This window comes from Penicillium canescens (genome assembly GCF_028828765.1).
Source record: "Penicillium canescens strain IBT 15451 chromosome Unknown utg000013l_segment0_segment0, whole genome shotgun sequence".
In the NCBI taxonomy this organism is placed as follows: domain Eukaryota; kingdom Fungi; phylum Ascomycota; class Eurotiomycetes; order Eurotiales; family Aspergillaceae; genus Penicillium; species Penicillium canescens.
This window is the reverse complement of record NW_026703975.1, coordinates 70,940-98,920: the sequence shown is the minus strand read 5'-3', so window position 1 is coordinate 98,920 and position 27,981 is coordinate 70,940. Positions and strand designations below refer to the sequence as shown.

At 46.7% G+C, this 27,981-nt stretch overlaps 4 protein-coding genes across 4 annotated transcripts; all 4 read left to right on the top strand.

Moving 5' to 3' along the window:
* Window positions 1–851: 851 nt before the first annotated feature.
* N7446_014106 (uncharacterized protein) lies at window positions 852–1,067 on the top strand (the record flags this gene model as incomplete). Its single annotated transcript, XM_058522845.1, has 1 exon — window positions 852–1,067. One exon carries the CDS (start codon window positions 852–854, stop codon window positions 1,065–1,067), a length of 216 nt encoding a protein of 71 aa, XP_058364796.1.
* Window positions 1,068–10,810: 9,743 nt separating this feature from the next.
* Window positions 10,811–11,383, top strand: N7446_014105 (ankyrin repeat domain-containing protein; the record flags this gene model as incomplete). The annotated part of the gene is made up of 1 exon (XM_058522844.1): window positions 10,811–11,383. The coding sequence occupies one exon, from the start codon at window positions 10,811–10,813 to the stop codon at window positions 11,381–11,383; it is 573 nt and encodes a 190-aa protein (XP_058364795.1).
* Window positions 11,384–12,503: 1,120 nt separating this feature from the next.
* N7446_014104 (kinase-like domain-containing protein) lies at window positions 12,504–13,130 on the top strand (the record flags this gene model as incomplete). The annotated part of the gene is made up of 1 exon (XM_058522843.1): window positions 12,504–13,130. The coding sequence occupies one exon, from the start codon at window positions 12,504–12,506 to the stop codon at window positions 13,128–13,130; it is 627 nt and encodes a 208-aa protein (XP_058364794.1).
* Window positions 13,131–21,309: 8,179 nt separating this feature from the next.
* N7446_014103 (uncharacterized protein) lies at window positions 21,310–22,744 on the top strand (the record flags this gene model as incomplete). Its single annotated transcript, XM_058522842.1, has 2 exons — window positions 21,310–22,642; window positions 22,710–22,744. The coding sequence occupies 2 exons, from the start codon at window positions 21,310–21,312 to the stop codon at window positions 22,742–22,744; spliced, it is 1,368 nt and encodes a 455-aa protein (XP_058364793.1).
* Between the last annotated feature and the right edge of the window lie 5,237 nt (window positions 22,745–27,981).

The following is a 27,981-nucleotide window of genomic DNA, read 5'->3' as shown; positions in this document are numbered from 1 at the left end:
AACGCGCTTGAATTATATCTGTCCGCGATGCTTTAAGCTCTTTTCAGATCCAAACGCTTGCTACCGTCATTGTCGGAAGGAAGGGGAAGGAGATGAAGGCGAAGGGAATGGGGACAGTATCCACGAAGGTCTTGGTCTGATCACGAAGGCTTATTTTCCGGAATTCCTTCGATGCTACCGGGTTGCTATTGGGTTTCAGATAAATGAAAGTGCTCTTCCCTTGGGAGGCGGTCCAGGACGCCGCTCTTACGAGGAATGTTTCTCTGTTGAGTTTGTACTTGACAATTGTGGTGAGTCTTTTCACCCAAACGCAAGCCCTATGTGTTGAGACTGACGATAAAACAGTTGCAAAAAGAGAAATAATCGACGCAATGCGGTTGGCCGTGATTAAGATCTAAATCAACACCCCATTGGGTGAGATAAAGTCATGGTAGTGTGTTGCAGAGCAAACTGGTCGACCGACGGCAATCTTTGACAGGTGGGGATCAGGAGAAGCGCAAAAGAAGTGGAAGTGGCAAAAAGCCAGTTAAAAGCCTGGTATAAGATTCAATGATTGAAGTTGGATTGGACAGGCAATTGTATATATACCTGTCTTTATTATTTCCCATTGACTAGTATGATACGGATAGGCCAACAGATGGTCAAAACTAGGTATACAAGACCCCGTCGCCTATGATCACGTGCCGTTCTAATAGTCCCCTCAATCTTTCCTTGAAGTTTGCCAACGTATCCGGTTCACACATTTTCGTGTAGCTGAGGTAAATAGATTGGCACACTGCGTCAAATTGCTCGTCAGGGTCGGCGAAGAATTGAAGAAGCCTCTGGGGTAGAGGCACCATTTTCGAGCTAAAATGCCAGGCGAGGAGGGAAAGCATAGCCAAATCACGAACAGCGAGTTCACCTGCCACACGGTGGGCATAGTTCCTCAGCAGTCTGTTCTTGGCCAAGGCTCTGCGTTTTCCCCAGGGCAAGTAGCGATACTTTCTGAGTGCCTGGCAGGAGGATATCAAGAATGTGGTCCTGTCATTGAGCTTGTGCTGGCGTTTGACTGGACGATGGAGTCTTGAGATAGCTCCGTCGGAAAGCTAGCGACCCATCTGCAGTCATAAAAACAACCTGGGATTGCCAGAGCGCATAGCGTGCGAAGTCTTGCGTGATATACGGAATAAAGTCCGGGAATTCCTACAGGATTACATCGCCAATCTTGAATAAACTGCTCGTCCGTGAAAGTCGAAACGTTCAGAGATATGAGTCTAAGCAATATCGTGGTCTTATGGCAATATACAGAAAAATGAGATCCGCGGCAGCAAGAGTACCTAATCGAGAGACGGACGGCGCGGCTAGGGAGCCATTGATAATGGAAGGTAACAGCCTCCTTCTGATCATCCCGCACACCGGGAATAACGGTGGTCAATTGTTGATTCGGAGTGACGCCAAAAGAAACGACCGAATGACGCTTGGGGGCAATCAAGTTGGAATGACAGAACTACAAGATGAAGTTTGCGGACACGCATCAGGCACTGCATAATACTGCTTGACCGTAAGAAAAATTAGACTCAGATTTCTCTCAATAAGTCCTTCAGCTCCGAACCCCTTTGAGCATTAGATAAATCTGGTAGAAATGTTTCCATTGTCGAGGTATCCGATTAAAAACATTTCGATGTTCTCGAATATTCTCCGGTATCTGCTGTATTTATTATCCCCGGAAGGTGAGGCCGTCAAGTTTCCCGAGGAACTCTCTATTAATTTCTAAGACTTTCAGATGCTCACGACTGCCTAAAGCTCTCTTGACACCAGCACTGCGGACACTGAAAATTGTATTTGTCATGCCAACGTCTGACCACATGCTTCCACATTTCAGGATTGAGCCCCATTTCCAAGTACTTGCCATTGTAGTCATCCCAGTACTGTGTTCGCCGTGTGCGATGCCTTAGGCAGTCGCAACAAAGGCCCATATTTGTTTCAAGCCGGCCGGAACCGTCACGAGGTGCTATCCGCCTGAGGAGGGAAAATATATCAGCACAGGTTGATGGTGGGAGATATCTGTGCTTGGCTACTGATGGTATTCGAATTCGGACAAGCGATGAAACCTGTAGCAGGTGCTTACAAGTCAACGCAAGACACATTCGATCCAAAGGTTCACATTTATTGAAGATATAAACGATTAATTCGGGAGGTAAGCCAAGTAGTTCGCAGGTGATTTGTGGTTCTGCCACGAAGATCTGAGACGGATTAGATAGTTAGATAGTGAAGGAATGTCAGAGGTTTGAATGGGTCCAGAAGTGCTCACATTGGATGGCTGCTTAAAACGGCATCGACAGGAATGATAGGATTTGGGTAATGCTGACATCGAAGCGTTATGGTAGGCAAAATTTCTTGCAGCTTAGGGGTGTTAACTTGATAATGAAGACAAGCGTTCTACGGAGAATGTCAACTGCCACAATTTTTCAATCCAAGGGGCGTCAACACTGCGTTCCCGACTGTGTTGCTAGGGCAACCCCTTAGCGAGCCATCACAGGAAAGTTCGAGCCTACCGCCTTAGTGTGAACGGAAATGGTCGACCATTTCTCGCGTCCTTTGAGACAAGAGCCAGTCACTCAGCCATAAATAGGTTATTGACAAGCGTTTATCGCCGAAGTCGCTGCTCACTTCATTGAAACACGTATTGTCGGGACAAAGCTGGAGAGAGAGATAGGACTTCAAGAATAAAACGGCAGGTAACAATTGAAGCAATATGGCCTGCTTCACCTACAGCTTCTTCTTCAGTTCTTTATGTTGTTTTTCAAAGGAAGATTGATAATATATTCAAAGAGAATAACTTGAAGTCATATATACAAGGAGAAGACCAAGCTGATTTAAAGTCAACTCGAATCTGCGTATAGACACCAAGTAATAACTCCGATGGTGCGGCTCGGCTCCTGATTCCGGATCCGACACAAATCAAACAGCCGGCCATAAGCGGAGGATCAGTCGAGTAACGCCGTCACGAGTCACGCCGTCACCGTCCGCTCGACGACCAGGTCACCAGCAAGAGCCAGGGCACGACCAAGAAGACCTTTCCCGTCGCTGCGCTGCACAATTTTGCACGCAACGGTGTTTACTCGGCTCGCAGACTGGGAAATCCCTGAATGAGCTGTGTCCAAATGTGGAGCGTCATTCCCGGGGCCAAGACGACCCGACTCAGCATCCTATCTCGACTGAAGATTTGATGCTTTCACTGGAGAGCCAATTGGACGAAAAGATCGATCGTTACATTCCTCTTGGCGGTTGTGTCTCCTACGGTGCCCCGTTCGAACTTACTTGCATGGAATATGGATAAACGTTTATCGGCAAAGGCACCAGTTCGGGGTTGTGGAAAGAAGTTTCCCGCGAAGCGCAGGTATATCAGATTCTGCGTAAAGCTCAAGGATCCGCTGTGCCTGTGTTTTTGGGAACGATTTTAGCTAGCAAAAAATCTACTTTCGTCATGGCGCTGGACCAATCCGCCACATGCTCGTAATGGGCTGGGGGGTGAAAGTACAGCGACGATGGAGCTGACGCAACAGCTTCGCCGCGCGATTCATAAATCCTACAAGGAAATCAAAGATTTCGGGATATTACATGAAGACCTCGGGCGAGACAATGTTCTTAGAATGAAGGGCTCGGGCGTGCTTTGATTATCGACTTTCACCTTTCTACTTTGAGATGCCAACCAGCTAAACAGCGGCCGGGGGCCGCAAAAAGCCTATTTTGTCGAGTGGAGACAGGAGATGGGAAACGTCTTCGTGTTTCGTAATGAAGAAATCTATCCTTCTCCTGTTTATTAAGCGATCTCATTCTTGATACCCAAATTTCCATTGTCACCTATATATTACGATGCGAAGTGCGCTCCTTCTTCACATGCTTCGACATCATCCAAGTTATTACGCGTAACATTCTAAGACCAATATACGAGCATTGCAGACTGTCATCCATTCTAATACCTGAAATTGTCGTGCACTGATCGAAATTATCACTATACGGATTCAAGGCTGCTGAGAATCTCGACGTTACAGTCTATCCGTCAACAGGGTCTTGCCTGCAAAACTCCTTGGGGGAACAAGTTTCTATTCCGCTACTGATGCCAAATATTTGTAGCAGACCTGCGCTGGTTTACAAGTTCGGGTCTACCTGACGAACTGAAAAAGTGGTTAAAGTTCACGAAACCCTAGCTTACTGGGGGTGTATACATCCCACTTACCTCCATGGGATAGGGGCGCGGTCCCTCTTCCTACACAGACCATAAAAAGAAGCAATTATGATATAGAGAGTCTGCTGGGGAGTAAGTACCGGAGTGTCGCACTGACTGTGAGGTCCCAGATAGACCTGGCTTTGAACCGCCCATAGGTTCCAAACTTTCTAACCTGAACCTAACCTGAACCTCAAGGAGGTTCGTTGAGGTTCAACCTCATCGGCCCGCATGGAGGTTCTGCATGTGCATAATTTCTTGGCGTCTTTCCTCTTTTGTTACCTCAGTTTTCCTCAGCCGCCCCCGCAAAAAAGGCGGTGAATTTGGCCATCCACCGCCTGCTTCTTCCAGCGAGCTGAATCAGCTTTTTGGGGGGACTATCAAGAAAAGTGGTCCTTATATTACTAGGTTGCTCGAGTTTTACAGCACCCATTTGCTTACTCATTTGCTACAGTATAGATGGCCACTTCGCCAAGCCATTTCCCCGCTTGCTAAGCACACACTGGGATAACGTGATTCACGGTCTCCCGGGCGACACTGCCGGTCGGGCGACCCCATAAAAAATCCCCCTCAATAATAAAACATGTTTTTTAACCACAACAAAAATGCCCCCCCAACGCTCTGATCGAAAAAAAGTTGATAGAGCAGGAGGGCCGTCTTTTATTAGCTATAAAGGCTATAAAAGATGGTAAATATCCCTCTGCTGCAGCTGCTGCACGATCATTTGATTTACCTGTCTCAACTTTGAAGTATCGGATCAATGGGCGCGAATCTTTGGCTGAGAAGAGACCAACTGGCCATATTTTCACTGAAATTGAAGAGCAATCAATGGAAAATTGGTTACTTGATATGGATACCAGAGGTGCTGCTCTCACGATGCCTATGTTGCGCGATATGGCCAATCTCCTACGAAGTGCCCAGAAAAATACCCCCTCCACTATCGGTGTCAATTGGCCTACTCAATTTATCAAACGACGCCCGAATTTATCCAGTCGACTCTCTCGAAAATACGACTATCAGAGAGCACTTTCAGAGGACCCTCGAATTATTAAACCATGGTTTGATTTGGTCCAAAATACTATTGAAAAGTGGGGTATCACTTCAAATGATATTTTCAACTTTGATGAGTCTGGTTTTGCTATGGGGGTTGGCGCGACACAGAGGATTATTACCTCGGCTGAATACCATGGGAAAAGAGCTCTCTTACAAGCCGGAAATCGCGAGTGGGTGACTTCAATTGAGTGTATCAGAGCTGATGGAAGTGTTCATCCTCCACTCTTTGTTTTCAAGGGAAAACTTTTTCCAGCGCATCTACGCCAACCCCTCCTGAACAATCAAGAAGGAGCTGGTCTTACTACAAGTAAAAATGGCTGGAGTACCAATGAGATTGGTATTTGGTGGCTAAAATACTACTTTATCCCAAATATTGGGAGAAGGGTAGGAAAATATTGCCTCTTGGTCCTGGATGGTCATGGTAGTCATTTGACCCCTGAATTTGACCAACTTTGTGATGAAAATGATATCATTGCAATCTGCATGCCTTCCCATGCCTCTCATCTTTTACAACCTTTGGATGTGGGTTGTTTTTCGGTTTTGAAGAGGCTTTATGGAGGAGCGGTTTCAACCATGATGCGGAATGGAGTCAATTCTATTGATAAGGAAGATTTCCTTGAATTGATTGCAGATGCAAGAAAGGGTGCTTTTACGGCCTCTACTATCCAGAATAGCTTCTTGGCTACTGGATTAACACCATTTAATCCAGATAAAGTCTTGGAAAAACTGAATGTGCGCCTGGATGAACTTCCTCCTCTTGAGATCCTTTCCCAGCGACCACTCTCTTCCGGCAGTGATAGTGATCCAAATACTCTCTGGACTCTCTCGAAATTCTCAAAATCGCAATCTCGTATCAAAAAAGGTCTAGAATCTTCTTCTTCAATCCTTTCTTCGCCTATTAAACGGGAGATTAAGAGGACCTACGAAATGACCATAAAAGTGGTCCACCGCCAAATTTTCCTCCAAGATCGCTGTATACAATTAGAGGCAACCAACAAAAAACAGACAAAAAAACGAGTGATCAAACATACATTTATTGATCAGAGAGGCATTTTAAGGGGTCAGGAGAGCAGTCAGAGTGATGTGGTTATTGAGAAGAAGGATGTATGTAAAGATATATCTTTGCTGGAGATGCCTGTAGAACAACCTACAGAACCTGCTTTACCCTCTATGCCTACAGTTAGGCGGCAGGTCACCTGTTCTGGATGTGGTACTAAAGGTCATACGTATATTAAATGCCATACACGTGTTAAATAGCAAAATTTAAGTTGTTTTTGTGGTATTATTCATGCTTAAAAATTGAAGGTTTTTTCATTTTTGGTGGGGCCGCCCGACCAGCAGTGTCGCCCGGGAGACCGTGAATCACGTTAAATAACGTATTGTGTAAGCGAGTGGAACATGTAAGCGAGTGGAACACCTACGCGTTAGTTTCGCGTCATGTTCATTACATCAATTTTCAACCACCCACAATGCCACCAATTCGCTCTCAAAGCTCTCAAAAACGTATAGAGCAAGAGGGTAGGATCTTATTAGCTATTCGCTCTCTTCAGTCCGATGAAAAATGCTCAATTCGTCAATTGGCTCGCGATTTCGACGTCCCGCTGAATACGCTCCGTCGCCGTATGGCAGGTGTCAAAAGTCGCGAAGAAACCCGCGCCAACAGCCATAAATTGACTTTTTTGGAAGAGGAATCCCTTGAGAATTGGATCATCTCATTAGATGAGCGTGGAGCTGCCCCTCGGCCAAATACCGTACGAGAAGTGGCCAATTTGCTACTCGCGGACCGTGGGACTGACCCGACCGAGACAGTCGGGGTGAAATGGGTCTATAACTTCGTCCAACGGCATCCTAACCTCTCCACTCGATTCTCGAGGTCTTACGATTACCGGCGAGCTCAATGCGAGGACGTGAAGATGATTACAACGTGGTTTAACTACCTTCAAAGTACGATTGCGAAATACGGTATCCTTGAGGAGGATATCTACAATTTCGACGAGACTGGCTTCGCTCTCGGCCTTACAGCCACTGCAAAAGTTGTGACGAGGACTTCGTACGGTCGGCGAGCTCTTTTACAGCCTGGAAATCGCGAATGGGTGACGACAATTGAAGCAATAAGCGCGTCGGGGTATACGTTACCGCCATGCGTCATTTTTAAGGGTAAGGTCTTTATGAAGGCCTGGTTCGGCGATACAGACCTACCGGCGACTTGGCTTTTCGCAGTTACTGAAAAAGGATGGACTACGCATTCTATAAGCCTTGAATGGCTTCAAAAGGTCTTTATCCCATCGACTATAAGCCGTACGAAAGGAGTATATCGTCTCCTCGTCCTTGACGGACATGGCAGCCATCTTACGCCTCAATTTGACGAAATCTGCGCTCAAAATAATATCATCACGATCTGTATGCCGGCGCATTCATCGCACCTTTTACAGCCTCTCGATATCGGCTGTTTTGGGGTATTGAAACGGGCTTATAGTGAAGTGGTTGAGTCCCAGACAAGGCTTGGCATACACCGCGTCGATAAGAATGACTTCTTAGAGGCATACAAGAAGGCCCGAATCAAGGCATTTACAGAGAGCAATATTGTGAATAGCTTCGCCGGCGCTGGTATCAAGCCATTCGACCCGCAGCACGTTATTTCGAAGCTTAATGTCCGCCTTATCACCCCCCCCCACGACCTACTAGCCATAGTAGCGATTCAAGCCGCAATTTTACTCCAAAGACGCCGCGAACAGTGAAAGAAGTGAAGAGACAGGCCTCATCTATTCGGAAGCTCGCTGCCGATAATCCTAGACGTCTAGGTGATGCGATAGACCAAATGGAGAAAGGCTGTCAGCTTGCTATCCACAGCTTCACTATCGCGAGGCAGCAAATCAATGAATTGCTTGCCGCCAATGCGAAAGTGACGCGTAGAAAGCGGCGTACGAAAGCTCAAATAGCGCATGAAGGTAGTCTACTAGTTCAAGAAGCAATAACGCGTATTAGTGGACCGGGGCAGGTGGAAGAAGCTATACATGAGCAAGCCGGCGGAGCATCGCCGACACCTAATCAGACCAATGAGAGACGCCCACAGCGATGCAGTCTCTGTAAAACGCCTGGACATAAGAGAAATAGGTGCCTAGAGAGGTCTGAATAGCCTCAGTTTTAATGAATTCGTATTGTGGTTGAAAAAATTGAATAATAATAGTAGATATAGCGGGCGGGTGTTCCACTCGCTTACATGTTCCACTCGCTTACACAATACGTTAGTTGCTAAATCAGCTAGTCCTAGGAATTACACTCATTCTACGATATCAGGCCGACCATTGGTCTATGGTAGAACTAGCACGTACCGTATCTCTTGGAATCGACAGTATAAGTATGACCTTTATAGTACTCACTTGTATCATTCACCACTAGGCCTCGCCAAACCCGCCCAAAACCCCAACCCGCCCACGAAAACCCAACCCGTGGGTTGGGTTGGGTTTTAGTCAGCATACCCGTGGGCGTGTTGAAATTATTATTATTATTATTATTATTATTGATTATTTAACGTCGCCGGCAGGTCACTTGGCAGGTGACCCACTACCTCCCGAGGGGTAACTGGACGTGCTACCTAAGCGAGGATTTACTACAACTAGCTAACTAGCTCAACTAAATACACGCTGGAAAGCAGCAAAATTGAGCACTACGTGCTGAGAAAGGGTTAAAGAAGCGCCAGGCACTATCCTGGCCTGGGTTCCTGGGGGTGGACTGACTACCCGCGGATGGGAGAGGGTGCCGGCCTCTCCCATCTGGGCAGAGGTGAAGACTGTTGCGCTATGCGGCGCATGTTTGTGCCCGATTTGGGCAGATGTCCTTGAAGAAGAACGTTTCTTGCACGAAACGGCCGAATTCCTCGGCCTGCTCTCTGTTGAAATATCCCGGTTACTGAGATAATAATGAGGCCGGGATCACGTGCATACATATATACCTGTTCACCAGCCTACTTGTATCTTAGACAACATGCAACACAATACACAATCAACTCCCCTCAATAACATGAACACTGAAGCATCACTTATCAATCAGCACTCTCTTTCATTTCGCCGCCCTTGGCCGGATTTTGAGTGGTCATGATCCCGGAGTCCTTTCACATAATCACCTAAACATATAGTCAGCCTGTTCTATGGTGTATGGATTGTACACTGACCATTTTCCTCGATGATTTCTTGCATCCTCGATCTGACGACCTACCACTTCGTGTATCTATATCCTGGTACGGTGTCTGTATGACTGACTTTCTTGTCGACTCTTGTGGATTCTGCTGTCTTGTCACAACTTTCTTGTTGCCTACTGGACCCTCAGTACAATTGCACCTCTTTCAGAGGTTCCAATAGTGTCCAATCTCCGAACGTATCGCTCACTGTTACACAAACACAAACATGGATCGCTCCGCAATTTCTACCCGGTGTCCTCCTTCCTAACGGCATCCGTCATCAGAGTTACAGAAAACCGCCCCGTTGACAAGCTTGCTTTCGTCTTTGATGGAGCCGCCGTGCCAATGATTCTCGCGAGTCGAGGACGAAACGTAGGTGCGGGCGACGTCGCCATTGAAGGCCAGGGCGGAACGAATCATGTTTGTGTTTGTGTAACAGTGGGCAATATGATCGGGAGGTTGGGCACTACGGGACTATCGAGAGATGTGCAATTGCTCTGTCGATCTAGAGGTGGTTGAAAATGTTTAGCAAAGGGTAGCATAATCAAGTGAACGCGGAGAGACGCCTTGATCGCTCCAGTGGGTAACCTTTGTCAAACGCGGTCAAGCGAACTTGATCATCCCTGAAGAGAAAGGAGCGTGTCGCAAGCTCACGGCCGCGGTTATGGGAGTTGGTGGCGAGGCCCGTTCTACGGACATCTGACAGAAGCTGTCAGAGGTAAAATAAGACCCCAACGACGAAGAATAGGCTCGGGTTTGTCTTTCCATATCTCGTTGAGGAACTGGAAGCTTGAGTTGGATTATTTCGAGAGCGGGACGAGCTAGCTGATAAGAGCAAGAGCAGCTAATAGGAGTAGAAGAGAACGGCCGTGGTAGAACTGATGCGAGTGTGATGGGACCCGGCAGCCATGAGTGGTGGCAGTAGCGGATGGTGATAAGGGGTCTGACCGCCTGATACGATTTCGTGAAAGGATGCCAGGCGTTGGGAGCAGTGGGGTAGTCAGTTAGTTAGTAACCACTAAGGTCGTGAAGAGCCGTACTATCATGGTTGAAATCAGGTTCAGTTATGGGAGTGATGAATATTCCGCGGGCGCACTAGTAACGTTGCGATCTTTATTTGTCAATAGTATCAATAACCTCTGAATAATCATCCATATGTAAGTAATCCAGCATTTTCCCAACGACGTGGGTCGATGCATCCGTCATCTGGAGGGGCAGTGGGTTTTCGGCGAGGCCTCACGAGGTCTACAGATGAAAGACAGATCACATGACAAACCCCCAACCCCGCCTTCATTGCCCAGGGTAGTCAATTCTCAGTTCGTGAAAAGCCCAATCCATCGAGCCGCGTTAGTGTGATACCGTGTGATACCCCAATGGACTCTGCGCGATGCACTAGCAAGCTTCTTCGCCTGCCCCCCGAGCTACTCCTATCGATAAGGGGGTTCTTAGATGAGTTCGATATTTCTCGTCTCTGTCGGGTTAACCGTCACCTATACGGGCAACTTGATGGCGAATTCTTTTTTGATCGCTCTGCAAAAACGCCGGCCAATTCTGCCTTGCTGTTGGCTGCAGAGCACAACCATATGAGGGCAGTTCTAAGAGCCATTTCTGAGGGTGCAGATGTCAACGCAAGTCATCAGCTCAGCAAATATACTCCCTTGGTTGTTGCTGCCGAGTGCGGTCATACAGATATCGTCACGTACTTACTTGCCCAGACCAGCATCAACGTCAATGCCGTAGCCAATCACGGTCAGACCGCTCTCCATTATGCCGCCCGTCATGGGCATACAGATATCGTTGAAAAATTACTAGCCTCCCCCAATTTGCAAGTCAACTTGAGGGATCACTATGATTGGACGCCTCTGATTTGGGCCGTGAAGAAGGGGCATGATGCTATTGTGCAATTGCTTGAGCCGATCGTGCCATGCTACGAGAAAGAGTTTTAGGGATATCTAGTACCCAGCGAAGAAACTCTCACGGGTCACACCCTGCCCTGTTTGAGCCGTCTGTTGGTGGGCACGCCAATCAGTATGTGAGTTTTGGCTTCATCTCGCGTAATAACAACAGGTAGAACATCAGCCGAATTCCTACTCAGCTTAGCAGCTAAGAAATGGATCATTAAGTTAAGCGCTTGATACCAGAGCAATTGTTACCCAACCAATAAGTAATCCTGAGGTGACGGAAATTTGATATGCTCCGGCATCACCTTGATAGGGAAAAGTCAACGACTATGACAAACGGTGGATGCTTTTTGCGGTGGTCACTGTATTGTATCTGCTGGGGTATTGGATATTGTAAAGGTACATGGACAACATTCGCACCCTTGTAAAATACATTGGACCACTGCCGGAAGCGGGTTGCCAGTTCTCGTAATGCTCCGCAACGGAGCCTCCGTTGCGGTATTCTTATCACACGTCCAAAAAGGGCCAAAGGGCCGTATTTTGCCGCTTCTGACCGCTGTACATATTCCGTGATAACCCCCGCACAAACAGATATGAAACTCATTGCTGGTCCATAACATGTGAAATTGACATTTGTCACATTTTGAGGTACGTACTTAACATATAACAAAATATCAGCTATTAGCCCCACCTGCCGGCTATACCTGTCAATCCATTCCGGCTGCACCGAAAGCGAAGCCGATCGTACTGATTTCTGACAGGCAGAATTATGGCTTGGCTTCAAGCAGCTGGAATTATATTTCAAATCCTGGGTATCTTTACCTCTCGAAAAATTAGCTGCCCTTGCCAGCCCGCCAATTACAATGATGACAGCGAGATTCCGTTTGTGCCGGAGGGAACATCGCCGCTTATACGTGGCTGGGTTGAGAGGGTGATAGGGCCATGCAACCAGTCTCAACAGCTCAAGCTCGCCCGGAAAACCATCTTAATACATGCTCCACGATATCAGGATACAGACCCAGGGTGGCAGACCTCATTGAAACAAAGACTAGTACAAGAGGCGCGTTCGATCCATCAAGCCCGGCACCATCATGTCATCCAACTCATCCACGTATATTTTGATAACCAACACCGAAACTCGGATGAAATCAGGTTCGCAGTCATCATGGATCGCGCAGATAGTGACCTTCGCTATTATCTCCAATACGGAAAATGTCCCGAGAAACGTTGGTTCGGCTGCTTGTCAAGCGTTGTGCGCTATATTCATTCTTTGGATATTCGGCATCAAGACATCAAACCGGAGAACATTTTGATTAAAGAAGGGCGAATCTTGTTGGCTGATTTCGGCTTATCGCGAAATGGTATAGGGAAAAAGAAGCAATCCCATTTCCAGTGGATACGGGAGTACTGCGCCCCCGAAGTGGAAAACGGTGCTTCCTGTGGTCTACCAGCAGATATTTTTTCCCTAGGAGCTGTTTTCCTTGAGATGCTAGTCGCCCGGGATTGTCCCGGTCGGTTCGAAGACCTCGAGAATATTTTGAAATTCCCCTCTGATGGAACGCTATCTTACGCCAAAAACATTGACACTGTCCATTTGTGGATCGAGGAGAATCTTCGCCCTCTCGGCTGGCAAGACAATGACGAGATTCGCTCCAAATGCCGTGAAATGCTTCGATCTGATCCCTGTCAGCGCCCTTCAGCTAAGGACCTAATTAGATCCTGGTTACTGCTATCGGCTTCAGACGAGTGCAAGGCCTGCAAGTGTGCTGAAGATATGGTTACACAAGTATAGACAAGGGATGATCAATTGACACATGCTGTAATGTACACGATATCTGTAAGAAAAAGTCAATTGCCTCTAACCAAATGCCCTGTCTATACCCAGTAGGGCCCATGAGACTAGAATTCAAATTACTGCGCGTGGAATTTCTCATCGAGATACGGGAGCGAAAGTGATCAACCTTCAAGTTATGACCGCGCTTTTTTCTGGAGAAGCCATTAACTACTTATTTTAAGATACTTTATTTTCTCACCTGCTATTTCAATTCACTGAGACAATCCATCATCGTGCGGTGTTGAAAACAAAATCCCTTAATACAAATGAGGAGGCAATAAACTTTCAAAAAATACGTAGTCCGTCGATTAACGAGCTACATGAAGCATGGTTTCATCTTTTCGAATTGTGCTTGCTGAGATAGTGCGATTATTCCGTCATGATCCTTTCCGTGGCGTATGACCACAGCGTTATTTAATGCACGGTTACCCTACTCGTCGGGTAGCTCTATAGCACCTTTTCCCAACAAGTGCTTCACGACATTGAACTTGCCCTGCACAGGATGTGCCTGAGTAGACTTTCCCGCATTATCTTGGGCATCTAGTCTCTTAATACACCTGCACATATATTCGCCGATAGACTCTATTTCCCGAACTCATACTGCTACTCTAGGACCTCGCAGGGCCCTAACAATTATGAAACTTCCTCCTACTACCTACTCCTACTACCTATTATATCAAAATTATGTCAAACAATGTCCCTGTTTTTCACTAATAATGCTAATGGTAAAAACTGAAAACATGGGACCCTACCCCTACCCTTGACTTATACTTTGCTATATATCATACCTCTACTGCTAATTCTAAAAACCGAAAACCTCGAACCCTACCCCTTTATCTATTAAACCTTACCCGTGATATCTTTATATTATAATTCCTATCCTACGCTATCCTCGTGCTCGGGTATGTCTAATGACCCCTACTCCTTATTATAAAGCTGGTAAATCGGTCCCTAACCTTCTATCCGTACGGGGTATATACACCTTATACGGGCCGAAACCCACCTATACGGGCTAAATCCTACTACCGGTCGTAATAAACCTACGTTATATACGTTGTGATAATGGTAAATATATATATCTACTCAAAATATTAATAATTTAAATTTTCCTACTACAGTCAACTCTCGCTTATACCACAGCATACTATCCAAGCCAAATTACGTGGTATAATTGAGTTGTGTTTTGGTGAGAGGATGACATAATATTTGACAAGCTAACTCTAAGCCCTAATACCTATTTAGTCTTCCATCCCATCATCTGATCCAAAGTCACCTGACGTTTCTCATCAATCTGAATCCTGCCAAAGTCGCTGATTAAGCTCTCAATTTGTCTAATATGGTCCGAGGTACCCTTTTCTTTGCTACAAACCCATAGTAGGATATCCTGGAGGCTGTCCAATATAGCAGAATTAGACAGAAGCTCAGGTGGGGGCCCATCAATGTCAATATCCTGAATTTCTGAGGTTGTTGGGGCAATATATATATCTTGCTCATTGGTCTCATCTCGCCCTTCAGTCCCATCTTCTAACATGTCTTCGTCCGAAGGGTTCAAAAACTCGTCAAATGGCACAATATCTTTATCACCAAGCTTATCAATTGCTTGATTATATAGACTTTCAATCTCATCACTCAATCCGGGCTCGGAAAATAGTGCAGACTCAGGTGCGGACTCGGGCGCGGACTCAGGTATAGGTATAGACTTTGGACTAATCAAAGTACTTTGTTTAAAGCAATTGATAATCGTTTGGTCTGATACACTTGTTCTCCAAACTTGCGTTACCCAGGTAACAGTATAATAAATGCTCATTCTTTGTTTTGGGTCTATCCCACGATCAAGAAAAGCAATCATATAGCGCATCCATTTCTTCCGATAATGGTGCTTCAAGTTTTGGATAATACCTTGGTCCAAGGGTTGATAAATTGAAGTTGCGTTTGCTGGCAAAAAAACAACCGTAATCCGGGGTGGTGGTGGCGCTCGCTGGAGTCCAATAACATGTGGTGAAGCATTGTCTAAAAGGAGCAAAGCTTTCTTATCTAAGGGAATACGCCCATAGAAAGATCGCAACCAGTCCTCCATAATGTCATGACGCATCCATGCTGCCTTGTTGTGACGCCAAACACATCCCAGAGCTCGGAAATTAACCCCCGGAGTGCGCGAGGGGTTTTTGCTGTGCCAATCAACCATAAAGGGACTCGATCGGAACCATCCGCATTTGATGCAACAACAATAGTGATTCGTGTTTTATCAAGCTTTTTGCCAGCAATTTTTCCCTTTGAAAGACCACCATTTGGCATACGTCGCCAAAATAGGCCAGTTTCATCCATATTGTAGATTTCGGACGGTTTGAATTGATTGCAAATCGATTTGGTGCTTTTGATCTGATCATGTACCGAGGATGGGACTGAGGCAGCTTCTCCGTGGAAAGTATGATATTGAAGAGAGTGGCGTTGTTTGAAGCGAGTTAACCAACCCTCAGAGAATTGAGGTTTGGTCCGATCTTTGTATTCCGGTATTTGTCTCCAAAGCTCAGCTGCTTTAGTTTGGATCAAAGGGCCATTTATTGGTATTCCATTGCCAATATGGTTATCTGCCCAGTCATATAGCTTTTGGTCCAATAATGGCCAATGAGAGGATGAAGATCGTTTGTTTGCCCCTGCAGGGCCCGTATCAAGATAATTGTATTTGGATGAAAGGATCCTTGATATGGTTGACCGGTCAATCACTTGTTTGAATTGGTCCTCAAACCACTTAGCACATGCAGTCTGCGTGGGCTTTGGGCTAGTATTAGACCAAAATGCCCGTAGTGCCTGGTTCTGCGCGTCTGATATACCCAATTTGGTACGCTTTGGTCCCATTCTGACGCGCTTGGGTGGGGTCGGGAGGGTAGGAGAGCTTGTAGATTGAGGCATTCTGATTGGTTGATTGCGCTGACTAAGCAGATTTGAGAGGAAGAAAGTGTGGTAAAACAAAATGTGTTATATTCTGTCAATTTATATGGAAAAAACTGGAATGAAGGGGCCATCCAAGCAAGGGATGTGTTATTATCAAGAATGTGCAATATCCCACCGTGGTATAAGCGAGAGTTGACTGTACCCATTTCAAAATATATATCGCAACGTCATGAAATGTCTCAACGATATATTTTGTGACCAAGCCTTTATAATCTAAATTTTGTTGTGATCTGAAGCTCGCCAAGCACTGCTAATGCTTGGCTGAGCAGCGCTATAGAGAGCTTCAGAGCACTTGGTTGAATGCATCAAGCAACGTGGCCTTTTCATATTGCTAGTGAGCTGATCACGCAATAGTTTCATGAAAGGCATATCGTATGCATTTGACCATTATAAATAGCTATAGAGAAGCCTCCTTCGGGAGGTAGACTTAAATCATCTCGTTTTACTGCCCATTGCTCATGCATAGTGCTTCTCAGACCATTGTAAATTACAACAAATTTTACCTTGCGAAAAATGGTAAAAAAACATGAAATATCTGACTAGCTAGTTGGATTACCTATATATTGGGCTAAACCAAACCCCCCTTACTCCGGTGCTTCATGCCTATACTACCCCCCTTACATTGTGTTGAGATGGATGCAAGATCCATCGTATTATGCCTTGCATTTAAGGCATCAATTCTGTGTCGGCATTAACGTAATTCACATGCGAGTGGGCCACCCAAGCGAGTGGGCCACCTGCCGCGAAACGCGTCAATTAATTAGACCTTCCTTTTTAACCACCTACCATGCCACCAATTCGTACTCAATCCTCTCGAAATTTAGTAGAGCAGGAGGGTAGGGTCTTATTAGCTATTCAGGCTATTAAGAATCAAGAAATTACCTCTATACGCGAAGCATCACGCCACTTTCAAGTGCCCCGTTCAACCCTACAACGCCGCCTTACCGGTGACATCTTTCGTCCTGATTCACGCGCAAATAACCATAAATTGACCGAAATTGAAGAGGAATCGCTTCAAAAATGGATTCTCTCAATGGATTCTCGCGGAGCAGCCCCTCGGCCCTCTACCGTACGAGAAATGGCTGATCTATTACTCGCGGCGCGTGGATCTACCCACCCTCTTTCGGTCGGTAATAATTGGGCTACAAACTTCGTAAAGAGACATCCAATCCTATCAACCCGGTTCTCAAAACGATATAATTTCGAGCGCGCGCAATGTGAAGACCCAAAGACTATCGGAGATTGGTTTTCTCTCGTCCAAAAAACTATACTTCAATACGGCATCGACTCCGACGATATCTATAACTTCGACGAGACTGGTTTCGCAATGGGCTTAATTGCAACCGCAAAGGTGATTACGAGAAGGGAATACTACGGTCGGCGATCACTTTTGCAACCCGGAAATCGCGAGTGGGTTACCGTAATTGAGTGTATAAATTCCTCGGGGTGGGCGCTTCCTCCGTGCGTGATCTTTAAGGGCAAAGTCTATATCGAATCTTGGTTCGACGGCCTTCCGGACGACTGGCGCTTCGAGGTTAGTCGAAAAGGGTGGACTTCCGATGAAATTGGCCTTCGGTGGCTTGAAAAGCTCTTTATTCCGTCTACTTCTTCGCGTACGAAGGGGAAGTATAGACTTTTGATACTCGACGGCCACGGAAGTCATTTAACCCCGAAATTCGACGAAATTTGCGAGAAAAACGATATTATCCCAATTTGTATGCCTCCGCATTCGTCTCACCTTTTACAGCCTCTCGATATCGGCTGTTTTGCGGTGTTAAAGCGCTCGTACGGTCAGCTTATCGAAAGTAAAATACGGCTCCGGATCAATCATATCGATAAACTTGATTTCCTCGAGGCCTACCCGTCCGCACGAATTGAGGCATTTAAATCGGAGACTATTAAGAATAGCTTCGCCGCCGCCGGTTTAATGCCTTATAACCCCGATCGAGTGATCTCGAAGCTCGATATTTGCCTTCGAACCCCGACACCCCCTTCGAGCCGGGGGAGCGAGTGGGATCCAAAAACGCCTTCGAACCACGTACAATTACAAAAGCAAGCTTCCTCAATTAAAGCTTTGCTAAAACAGCGCTCAAAAAGCCCACCGAGCCCGCTTAATTCCGCGATAGATCAGGTTTTAAAAGCGTGCCAAATCACAATGCAATCGGCAGCTTTTCTCGAGAAAGAAGTACGCGAATTACGCGCTGAAAACGAGACGAAGAAGCGAAAAAGAACTCGGTCTAGAAGGCAAATAGCTTCTGAAGAAGGTCTCTCGGTTTTAGAGGCCTCTACATTAGCAATGCAGCCGGAGCAAGTAATTATAGCACCAATACCCCGCCAGGCAAGACCGCCCCCGGCACCTTTACAACCACGTACGAGGGCCTTACCGAAGTGTGGAGCATGTGGAAATGAGGGTCATAAAAGAAATGCATGTCCAGATAGACCTCGTTTTTAGCTTATTGAATTTAATGGCGTTTTGGTTAAGATAATTGCATTTAAATTTAATGGGTAGTGGCTAGGTGGCCCACTCGCTTGGGTGGCCCACTCGCATGTGAATTACGTTACCTTACGAATACTGCAAGTGACCGGATCTAGTATTGATCCGATGCATCTGATTATGTAACTAAATTGAAGCATAACGTAACGTAATTCACCAGTGAGCTGCGCACCACTAGTGAGCTGCGCAGTCCGGAACACATAGTAAATGCGATATATGTTACATTTATATCTTAACAACCGCACACTTGTTCTATCTAGTTACCTACCGATAACAATCGATAAGACTTATTAGTACTGTATATCAATTTCAAGGACATCGAAAGGCTAGGTGATTATCATTTCCAAATTTACCGAAAATTACGAACGCAAAAGCTCGATATTAATATATTTTGATAATTATGACAGAGAAACTCCTTAAGCTCAGGTAAATTGCTAGACACTACATAGAGAGTATTTAGGCTCAAGGAAAGATTCCTGTAGACTAGGGTTGTTGAGATATTAAGTTGTAATTTATCGCATTTACTATGTGTTCTGGACTGCGCAGCTCACTAGTGGTGCGCAGCTCACTGGTGAACTACGTTATTTCACATGCGAGCGGCGCACACAAGCGAGCGGCGCACCCCACCAAGCCTATTAATTTCAAATGCATTTATCTTAACCAAAACGCCATTAAATTCAATCAGCTAAACTCGAGGTCTATTAGGACATGTAGTCATTCTATGACCCTGAATTCCACATATACTGCACTTCGTTTTTGCCCTCGTACGCGGCTGAGAAGGTGCCGGAGCTAATCCTGCCTCACGGGATCCTTGTGCTAAAACTGCTTGCTCTGGCTGCGCTATTAATGAAGAGGCCTCTAAAACTGAGAGACCTTCTTCGGAAGTTATCTGCCTTGTAGATCTAGTCTTTTTTCGCTTCTTCTTCTCGTTTTCAGCGCGTAAATCGCTTACTTCTTTCTCGAGAATAGCTGCCGATTGCATTGTGATTTGACAGGCCTTTAAAACCTGATTTATCGCGCAATTAAGCGGGCTCGGTGGGCTTTTTGAGCGCTGTTTTAGCAAAGCTTTAATTGAGGAAGCTTGTTTTTGTAATTGGACGTAGTTCGACGGCGTTTTTAGCTCCCACTCGCTTCCTCGGCTCGAGGGGGGTGTCGGGGTTCGAAGGCAAATATCGAGCTTTGAGATTACTCGATCGGGGTTATAAGGCATTAAACCGGCGGCGGCGAAGCTATTCTTAATAGTCTCCGATTTAAATGCCTCGATTCGCGCGGACGGGTAGGCTTCGAGGAAGTCAAGCTTATCAATATGGTTGATTCTAGCACGCATTTTTGACTCGATAAGCCGACCGTACGCGCGCTTTAACACCGCAAAACAGCCGATATCGAGAGGCTGTAAAAGGTGAGACGAGTGCGGAGGCATACAAATTGCGATAATATCGTTTTTCTCGCAAATTTCGTCGAATTTCGGGGTTAAATGACTTCCGTGGCCGTCGAGTATTAAAAGTCTATACTTCCCCTTCGTACGCGAAGAAGTAGACGGAATAAAGAGCTTTTCGAGCCACCGAAGACCAATTTCATCAGAAGTCCATCCGTTCGGACTAACCTCAAGGCGCCAATCGTCCGGGAGGCCGTCGAACCAAGATTCGATAAAGACTTTGCCTTTAAAAATCACACACGGAGGAAGCGCCCACCCCGACGCGTTTATACACTCAATTGTAGTCACCCACGCGCGATTTCCGGGTTGTAAAAGTGCTCGCCGACCGTAGTATTCCCTTCTCGTAATAACCTTCGCGGTTGTAATTAAGCCCATTGCAAAACCAGTCTCGTCGAAGTTATAGATATCGTCGGGATCGATACCGTAGGAAAGGATCGTTGTTTGGACGAGAGAAAACCAATCTCTAATAATCTTCGGGTCTTCGCATTGCGCACGCTTGAAATTGTATCGTTTTGAGAACCGAGATGATAGGTTTGGATGCCTTTTTACAAAGTTTGTAACCCAATTCTCGCCGACCGAAATAACGGGGGTAGATCCACGCGCCGCGAGTAGTAAATCTGCCATTTCTCGTACAGAAGAAGGCCGAGGGGCTGCTCCGCGAGAATCCATAGAGATAATCCATTTTTGAAGAGATTCCTCCTCGATTTCTGTCAATTTATGGCTATTTGCGCGTGTTTCGCTACGCGTTTTATGGCCCTTGAGACGGCGGCGTAAAGAGGTCTCCGGTACATCAAATAGACGTGCTGCTTGACGAACAGCGCTTATTTCTTTATTCTTAATAGCCTGGATAGCTAATAAGATCCTACCCTCTTGCTCTGTACGATTTCGAGAGCTTTGAGAGCGAATTGGTGGCATGGTGGGTGGTTGAATAAAGAGAGTCTAATTAATTGACGCGTTTTAGGTGGGGTGCGCCGCTCGCTTGTGTGCGCCGCTCGCATGTGAAATACGTTAAATAGCGTGAACTAGGGGTAATTGAAATACAGAGTCATTGAGATCTCCAATGGGTTGGGCACAATACAAGAATTGACAGTTATGAGCCCGGTTCGCCGTCATTAGGACCACTGCTATCACTTGAAGCTATTCACAACGACATAGACACCGAAAGCAGCTCTGATCGACCCCAAAACCCTGAATACCCTCATCCCAACGAGCCACCTACCTCCTTGAACGCCTGTTTCGAAGCACCAGAAGCAGCAATGGAGGCGAGATCGATGCCCTCCGCTGTGAGAAGCGACAAATTGAAAGACTCGTCACAATGGCGAGCATGGTATATGCAAATAAAGGCTTTTGCAGCACAAAGAACAGTCTGGGATCTCTGTAACCCAGACACCGACGAATTGCATCGTCCAAAGGCTCTGGAAGAGCCAATTGAGCCTGAATACCCTGAGGAAGGAAACGAAAAGACCCTGAAGGCCTGGAGAGATCGCTTGGAGATCTACAAGATCAAAGCGAACCGCTGGGAAAAGCAGCAAAAGGGTCTGAATGAAGTGAATGATTATATCATCACTTACCTGGACAACTCCCTACGTCTCAGTGTCCTCATATATGATACGCCTATCGGACGCTTAGCATACCTCAAGAAGCGCTTTGCCCGATCTTACGTGTATGAGGAGGAAGTGCGTATGAAATGGAAGGCTTTCTCTTCTCAAAGGCCTACTGGAGACGTCGAGAAATGGCTGTTCGACTGGAATGACCTACGAGAACAAGCTATTAACCTCGAACTTGACGAGGTGAAGAGTGCAAACAAGGACTTCCTCTATGCAATCAAGGATGTCTCACCGGTTTGGTGGCAGGCGTATCACGAGAAGATCATCGTGAAAGGCAAATCAATCGATACACCGGACCTGATTGAATCTTTTCGAGCGTCATACCAGGATGCGGGACCTAATAGAGCGACACCCTCTCCGTCGGCAATGAAGGGCTCTTTTTCTACTTGGCAAGGTCACCAAGAAGCAAGGAGTGGCACCAAAGACGTAAGGGGTGGGAAGAATGGCAAGAATGAGACGCCATTCGACAAAAGGCCATGCCCTTGCGGACGAAAGAACCAAAAACACAATGCCGTTAATTGCTTTATCGTGAATGAAGCAATTAGACCCGACTGGTTCATTCCAAACAAGGAAAACTTGCAAAAGGTCGAGAAAACGCTCTCAGCCGACCCAGAATGGAAGAAATGGATATTTGAAGCCATTGAAAACGCTAAAACGCCATCGAATGCGGTCCAATTGAGGAGCATTGACACTCCACAGCCAACGAAGATAGCAGAGAATATGTCCTTTGCTAGCAGAGCATTCGGATCTCACTTCGCTGATTCTTCATTTAAAGAGCGGTGGATTCTTGACACTGGATCAGGTGTACACGTCTGCAATGAAAAGAGTCGATTTGTGAATCTCCAACCATGTAAGGAGACTTTAGCGACTGGAGACGGTACCACTGCTGTCCTCGGACGCGGGACAGTCAGACTGACTGGCGTGGACCCGATATCGAAGCAAGAAAAGACAATCACGCTAAGCAATGCCTGCTATGCACCTGGTTTTCACGTTAACTTAGTGTCGTACGCAAGGTTGCGAGAAAAAGGAGGCTTTTGGTCTGAATCTAGAGGCTATATACAAGATCACCAAGGAATCCCTATAGTCAGCCTGAGACTATGGCATCATGACGGATTATGGGTCTTTGACCAACCAAATGAAGACATTCGCAACTCTGCGAATGCTGTGAGATCTTCCTCGACACCACTGCAAGAAAAGGCATCGGCTGATCTATGGCACCGGCGCCTAGCTCACATTCAGCACAAAACGGTGCATCAAATCCAGACTATGGTCGACGGAGTGATCATTGAAGGCAAAGAAGACGCCTATAAGATGTGCGAGACATGTCAACTCGGAAGGTCAAATCGCCAAGTGTCAAGAAGACCAATTGGACGGGTTTTCGGACGTCTTGGGAGAGTGCACTTTGACCTAATCCAGCTCCAAAAGGCTTACAATAAGCATCATTGGATCTCTCATTTCTATATTGAAGGTATTAGGTTTCACTGGATCCTAACGCACGAATATAAGCCCGAATGTCAGCTTGCAATCAATCAATTCGTGCAATTGGCCAAGAATTGGTGGAACCTACCTATCAAGGCTTTCAACTACGACAATGAAGCGGCAGCTGGACGGCCGGCGGAACGGAGTTTGACGTCAGACGGTATAGTGGTCTATCATAGCCCACCTCGACACCCTGAAATGAATGGCCATGCTGAACGGTCAGGGGGTGTCATCGTGCTCCGCATGCGAATGCTGATGATAGAGGGAAAGCTCCCTAAGGAACTATGGCCAGAAGCTGCAAGGGCAGCAGTATGGCTATTGAATCGGACTCCAACGTACCTGGCAAACGAGAAACGCTGGATTATCCCATGGGGAGAAGTGATGAAGGAGTTCGCAAGCACTGATAAAACGGTACCAAGAATCAACCTATCGAACGTCAGGTTGTACGGGAGTCTTGCCTACTGTCGTATCGACAAGCAAGTTCAATCAGATAAGATGAATCCTCGCGCTGAGGTAGGATTCCTGGTCGGCTATATGGCTTCAAATGTGTGGAGAATATGGTTCCCACAGAGTGGGAAGGTGAAGCTTATTAGAGACGCAGTTTTTGATGAATCGCGCCGCTATATGCTTGATTTTCAGCACTTCCAACCTATTCCAATGCCATTGGCTAAAGAACCCAAGGAACTGGACCAATCGGAAGCTGAAAGAGCCTTCCAAGCATCGATATCAACTGGGTCGATGCCAGAATTCGAGATAGGAAGCACCAACAATGAAGACTTAGATGAAGCAGAAACCCCGAAAACCAACAGAGAGGTTTTTTCAGCTGAAAAACAGTCTCTATCTAGACATCAGGGGGTGTATAGCACACCCGATCGGCAAATTGAAGCTACTGAAGCTATTACCGAAATTCCCGGAGCTTTTCCGCAAGAGATACCGCTACCTCCGACTCCACCTTATGAAGATCCTGTAACTGGTCAGGGGGTGGAGACAGCATCGGAAATGCTCGCAAATGACCAGTCACAGGAGACCCAGGAGACGTCTATCGACATCGTCACCGATTCGGACGGAGACGCTGAATTGCAGCTACAAGCGGAGCTTCTTATACCGCGAGAGCTCGCCCCGAGAGACATCAACAGTGACGTGAATGAGGCAAATATAGTGACTGGCTCGAGAAGAAGGACAGCAAGATACGACAACGCATACAGCACAATAGAACCACCAGCTTACCTCCATGCATTCGCAGCAGGCCTATACGCTGAGAAACCAATACGACATCATCGGGATGATCTCCCTGAGCTTCCGAAGCACTGGAAGGACGTCATGAATCATTCATTCCAAGAAGGGTTCTTAGCAGCAATGAGAAAAGAAATAGATTCGCTTACCGAAAAAGCGACATTCGACACCGTGGATCGCCCGAAGGACCGAGGCAAGCAGATCCTACCGCTTCGCTGGGTCTTTGCATACAAATTTGACCAGGATGGCTATCTTCTGAAGCTGAAGGCAAGAATCTGCGTTAGAGGTGATCTTGAGACGATCTCTTCCGAAGAAAAGAGAGCTGCTACACTAGCAGCTAGAACAGCAAGGATGATCTTCGCTCTAGTCGCAGCATTTGACCTCGATTTGAGACAGCTGGATGCAGTGACGGCATTCCTGAATAGCAGACTTGAGAAGGAGGTGTATACTAGAATGCCTGAAGGATTTGTGACAATAGGAAAATGCTGGAAACTTCAGAAAGCCCTATATGGACTAAGAATCTCACCGCGCCTGTGGCAGCAGGAAGCGGCAAGAGTTCTTATGAAATTAGGGTTCCGACAGGTCCCAGAGGATCCATGCGTCTTTATAGCAGACAGCATTATTGTCTTCTTCTATGTCGATGATATACTGATAGCAAGCCATCGACTCGCGAGAGAGAGAGCTAATCAACTGGAAAGGGATCTCGAAGCACATTGGGAACTTACTAACCATGGAGAAGCAGAGTGGTTCCTGAATATACGCATTATTCGGGATCGGAGTATGAAGAAGCTATGGCTTTGCCAGGATAGCTACATTACCAGCGTGGCAGCTAGGTATAACCTCACTGATAGACCACCAGTGTCTACCCCATTGCCAATTGAAGAATTGAAGTCTTATGAAGGCTTAGCAAGTGCAAAGGAGATCCACCTATACCAGCAAAAGGTCGGATCAATGGGATACGCCACCACTATCACTCGGCCAGATGCAGCAAAAGCAACTGCGAAGCTTGCTCAATTCCTGACCAATCCAGGACCACAGCATCAAAAGGCAGCAGACCGAGTAATCAGCTACCTTTACACGACAAGATATCTCGCCATTGAGTACAGTGCTCAATTGGACAGCGAGATTGACTCGGTGCAGCTAGCGAGTGACGCGTCATATGGAGATCACGAAGATAGGAAGAGCTCTGCAGGCTATATCTGCCAGGTCTATGGAGGCCCGGTAGACTGGAAAGCCACGAAGCAGCGAACGGTGACTACCTCCACTACAGAAGCAGAGCTCTTAGGACTGTCAGAAGCAGGAAAGCACCTCCAATGGTGGAGGAGGCTATTAGGACAAGTTGGTTTTGATCCCTCTCACGTTATCACCATTCAATGCGACAACGAGAGAGCAATTGGACTGATCACAACTGAAGACGCGAGTTATGACACCAAACTCCGACACGTGGACATTCATCATCTCTGGCTAAGACAGGAAATAAGAGCTCGGCGTATCGCTGTACAATGGGTGCCGACGGCCAACATGGTCGCGGACGGTCTCACGAAATTGCTATCGAGACAGCAGCATGAGAAATTCGTCAAGCTACTCCGCATGGTCAGTATTCAACATCTGATCATGCAAAGCTAGTCCATCATAGGCAATTGGAAGCTGTTTGGGTGGAAGGATGCAGATTCGAAGGATTGTCAAGTTCAGCGGCTCAGTAAGGACTGAGGCCACTGAGGGGGTGTGTCGGCATTACCTTACGAATACTGCAAGTGACCGGATCTAGTATTGATCCGATGCATCTGATTATGTAACTAAATTGAAGCATAAATAGCGTGAACTAGGGGTAATTGAAATACAGAGTCATTGAGATCTCCAATGGGTTGGGCACAATACAAGAATTGACAGTCTAGTAATGCCTGAGGCACCAACTGACTGTGAGTCAAGAGATGAGTCTGATAAACAACCAGACGCACATCTTCCCGCGACAGCCCATTCCCTGCGCCAGCTGGCCCCCCAACTACTCTGTCGACTCAGTTTGTTTCGTTCGATTATCTGCTGAATAATTCTTTCAACAAGGGATGGAGGAAACAATCGCCGAATTCCACGTCAGGTTAAAGAACAACAAAGGCTCCAAGAAGCGGCTGAGCGCCGTGAAGAGGAAGAGAGACAGGCGCGAGAAGCGGCAGAATGGCGAGTGCAATCCAACTCACTATTTCGCCTCCTCGATCGCTGCCACGATTCTCTGTCTCAAGCGATCCAAGTTGAGGCAGATACAACCCTCACGACGCAGGGCGACGCGGCCGACCCAGTGAACCGTGTCAACAAAAGAGGGTCGAAATGTTACTAGTGCGCCTGAGGAATATTCAGCACCCCCTCTGCCTGATGATCGTTAAGGCTCTCAACGACCTTACTAAGCTCATCCCCTATTTATTCTGCACTTTTCTATAGTATATAAAAAAAACACTCTCAAGTACTCAATTGGCTATGCCCGTACTAGTCCGTACTGTAACGACCACGTTCCGACACCACGATTTATGTCCATTTTTGGGTATTTTGGGCAACCCGCGGGTACCCGCCAAGAACCCATGGGCGGGTTTATGAAGGCCAAAACCCACGGTGGGCTACCCGTGGGTGGGTGAAGAAAGTGAAAACCCAACCCAAACCCGCGCTTGGCGAGGTCTACTGTTCACTCAAGGTCAGAACTACGAAGTGTAGAGCCCTTTGATATGTCTCGAAAATCCGAATCATGGGTTCAATTCAAGATGATTATGCGGTAGGCTCAGTTTCTTGCGTCGCCAAAGAAATTGCTTGAGATGACTATTGCTAGTCACTCGAACCTGTTCTACACTAGAATGCCTACATCATAGAGCGACTACGAGAGTGAGAGTTTCGTTCTCTCAAGGTCAACATGTCATTGGTAGCTTTGGCTCGGGAATATCTGATCCGCTCCTTCTACATGTAGGAGCCGTCGCAACTTTGTGAATAATATCCCGCCAGTACTTCCGATTCATAGTTCACCCAATCTCTCGTAAAAGTCCACTACAGCGATTAAGAAACAGTCGTTTTTTCCTGTGGTGCCTATTCCCGAGTCATGCAATACAGCATGCTCCGCTGCTGATATAGCATGATTGAAGTCCGGTCGATTTCCAACTAGCCCTCCGGGACCAGAACTGGTAAAAACACTCTCCACGATCGCCGCTCCGGACTTGGTGATATTTGTACAGGGGTGTTCTCATCCGCGTGTGACCCTAGCAGGCATCCGCTCAAATCCTCCCCAAGCAAATGTAACATGAGCGCTTATTGGGGTAGATAATTCGTATAAGCTGTACGGGACATTCAGAGGTCCTACAACCCGAGGGCTCTTGTGGTGCTCTTACAGACATCAAGCCCACCTTCACGGTGAATTGCTCAACAGTGATATGTCAGATATCGTCCTGGGCGCGATGACAAATACATCATCGATGATCAAAGCACAGTGAGCTCAGAGACGTAGAGAAATCGGTGATTTGCTGGCAAGATCTGCTTGCGCCGCCAGTTGCGATATGTTAGACGACGGTATTAATGGACGAAGGATACTGGATGGCTTGACTGCAGCTGCAGTGACCCTCAACGTATATGGGCTTT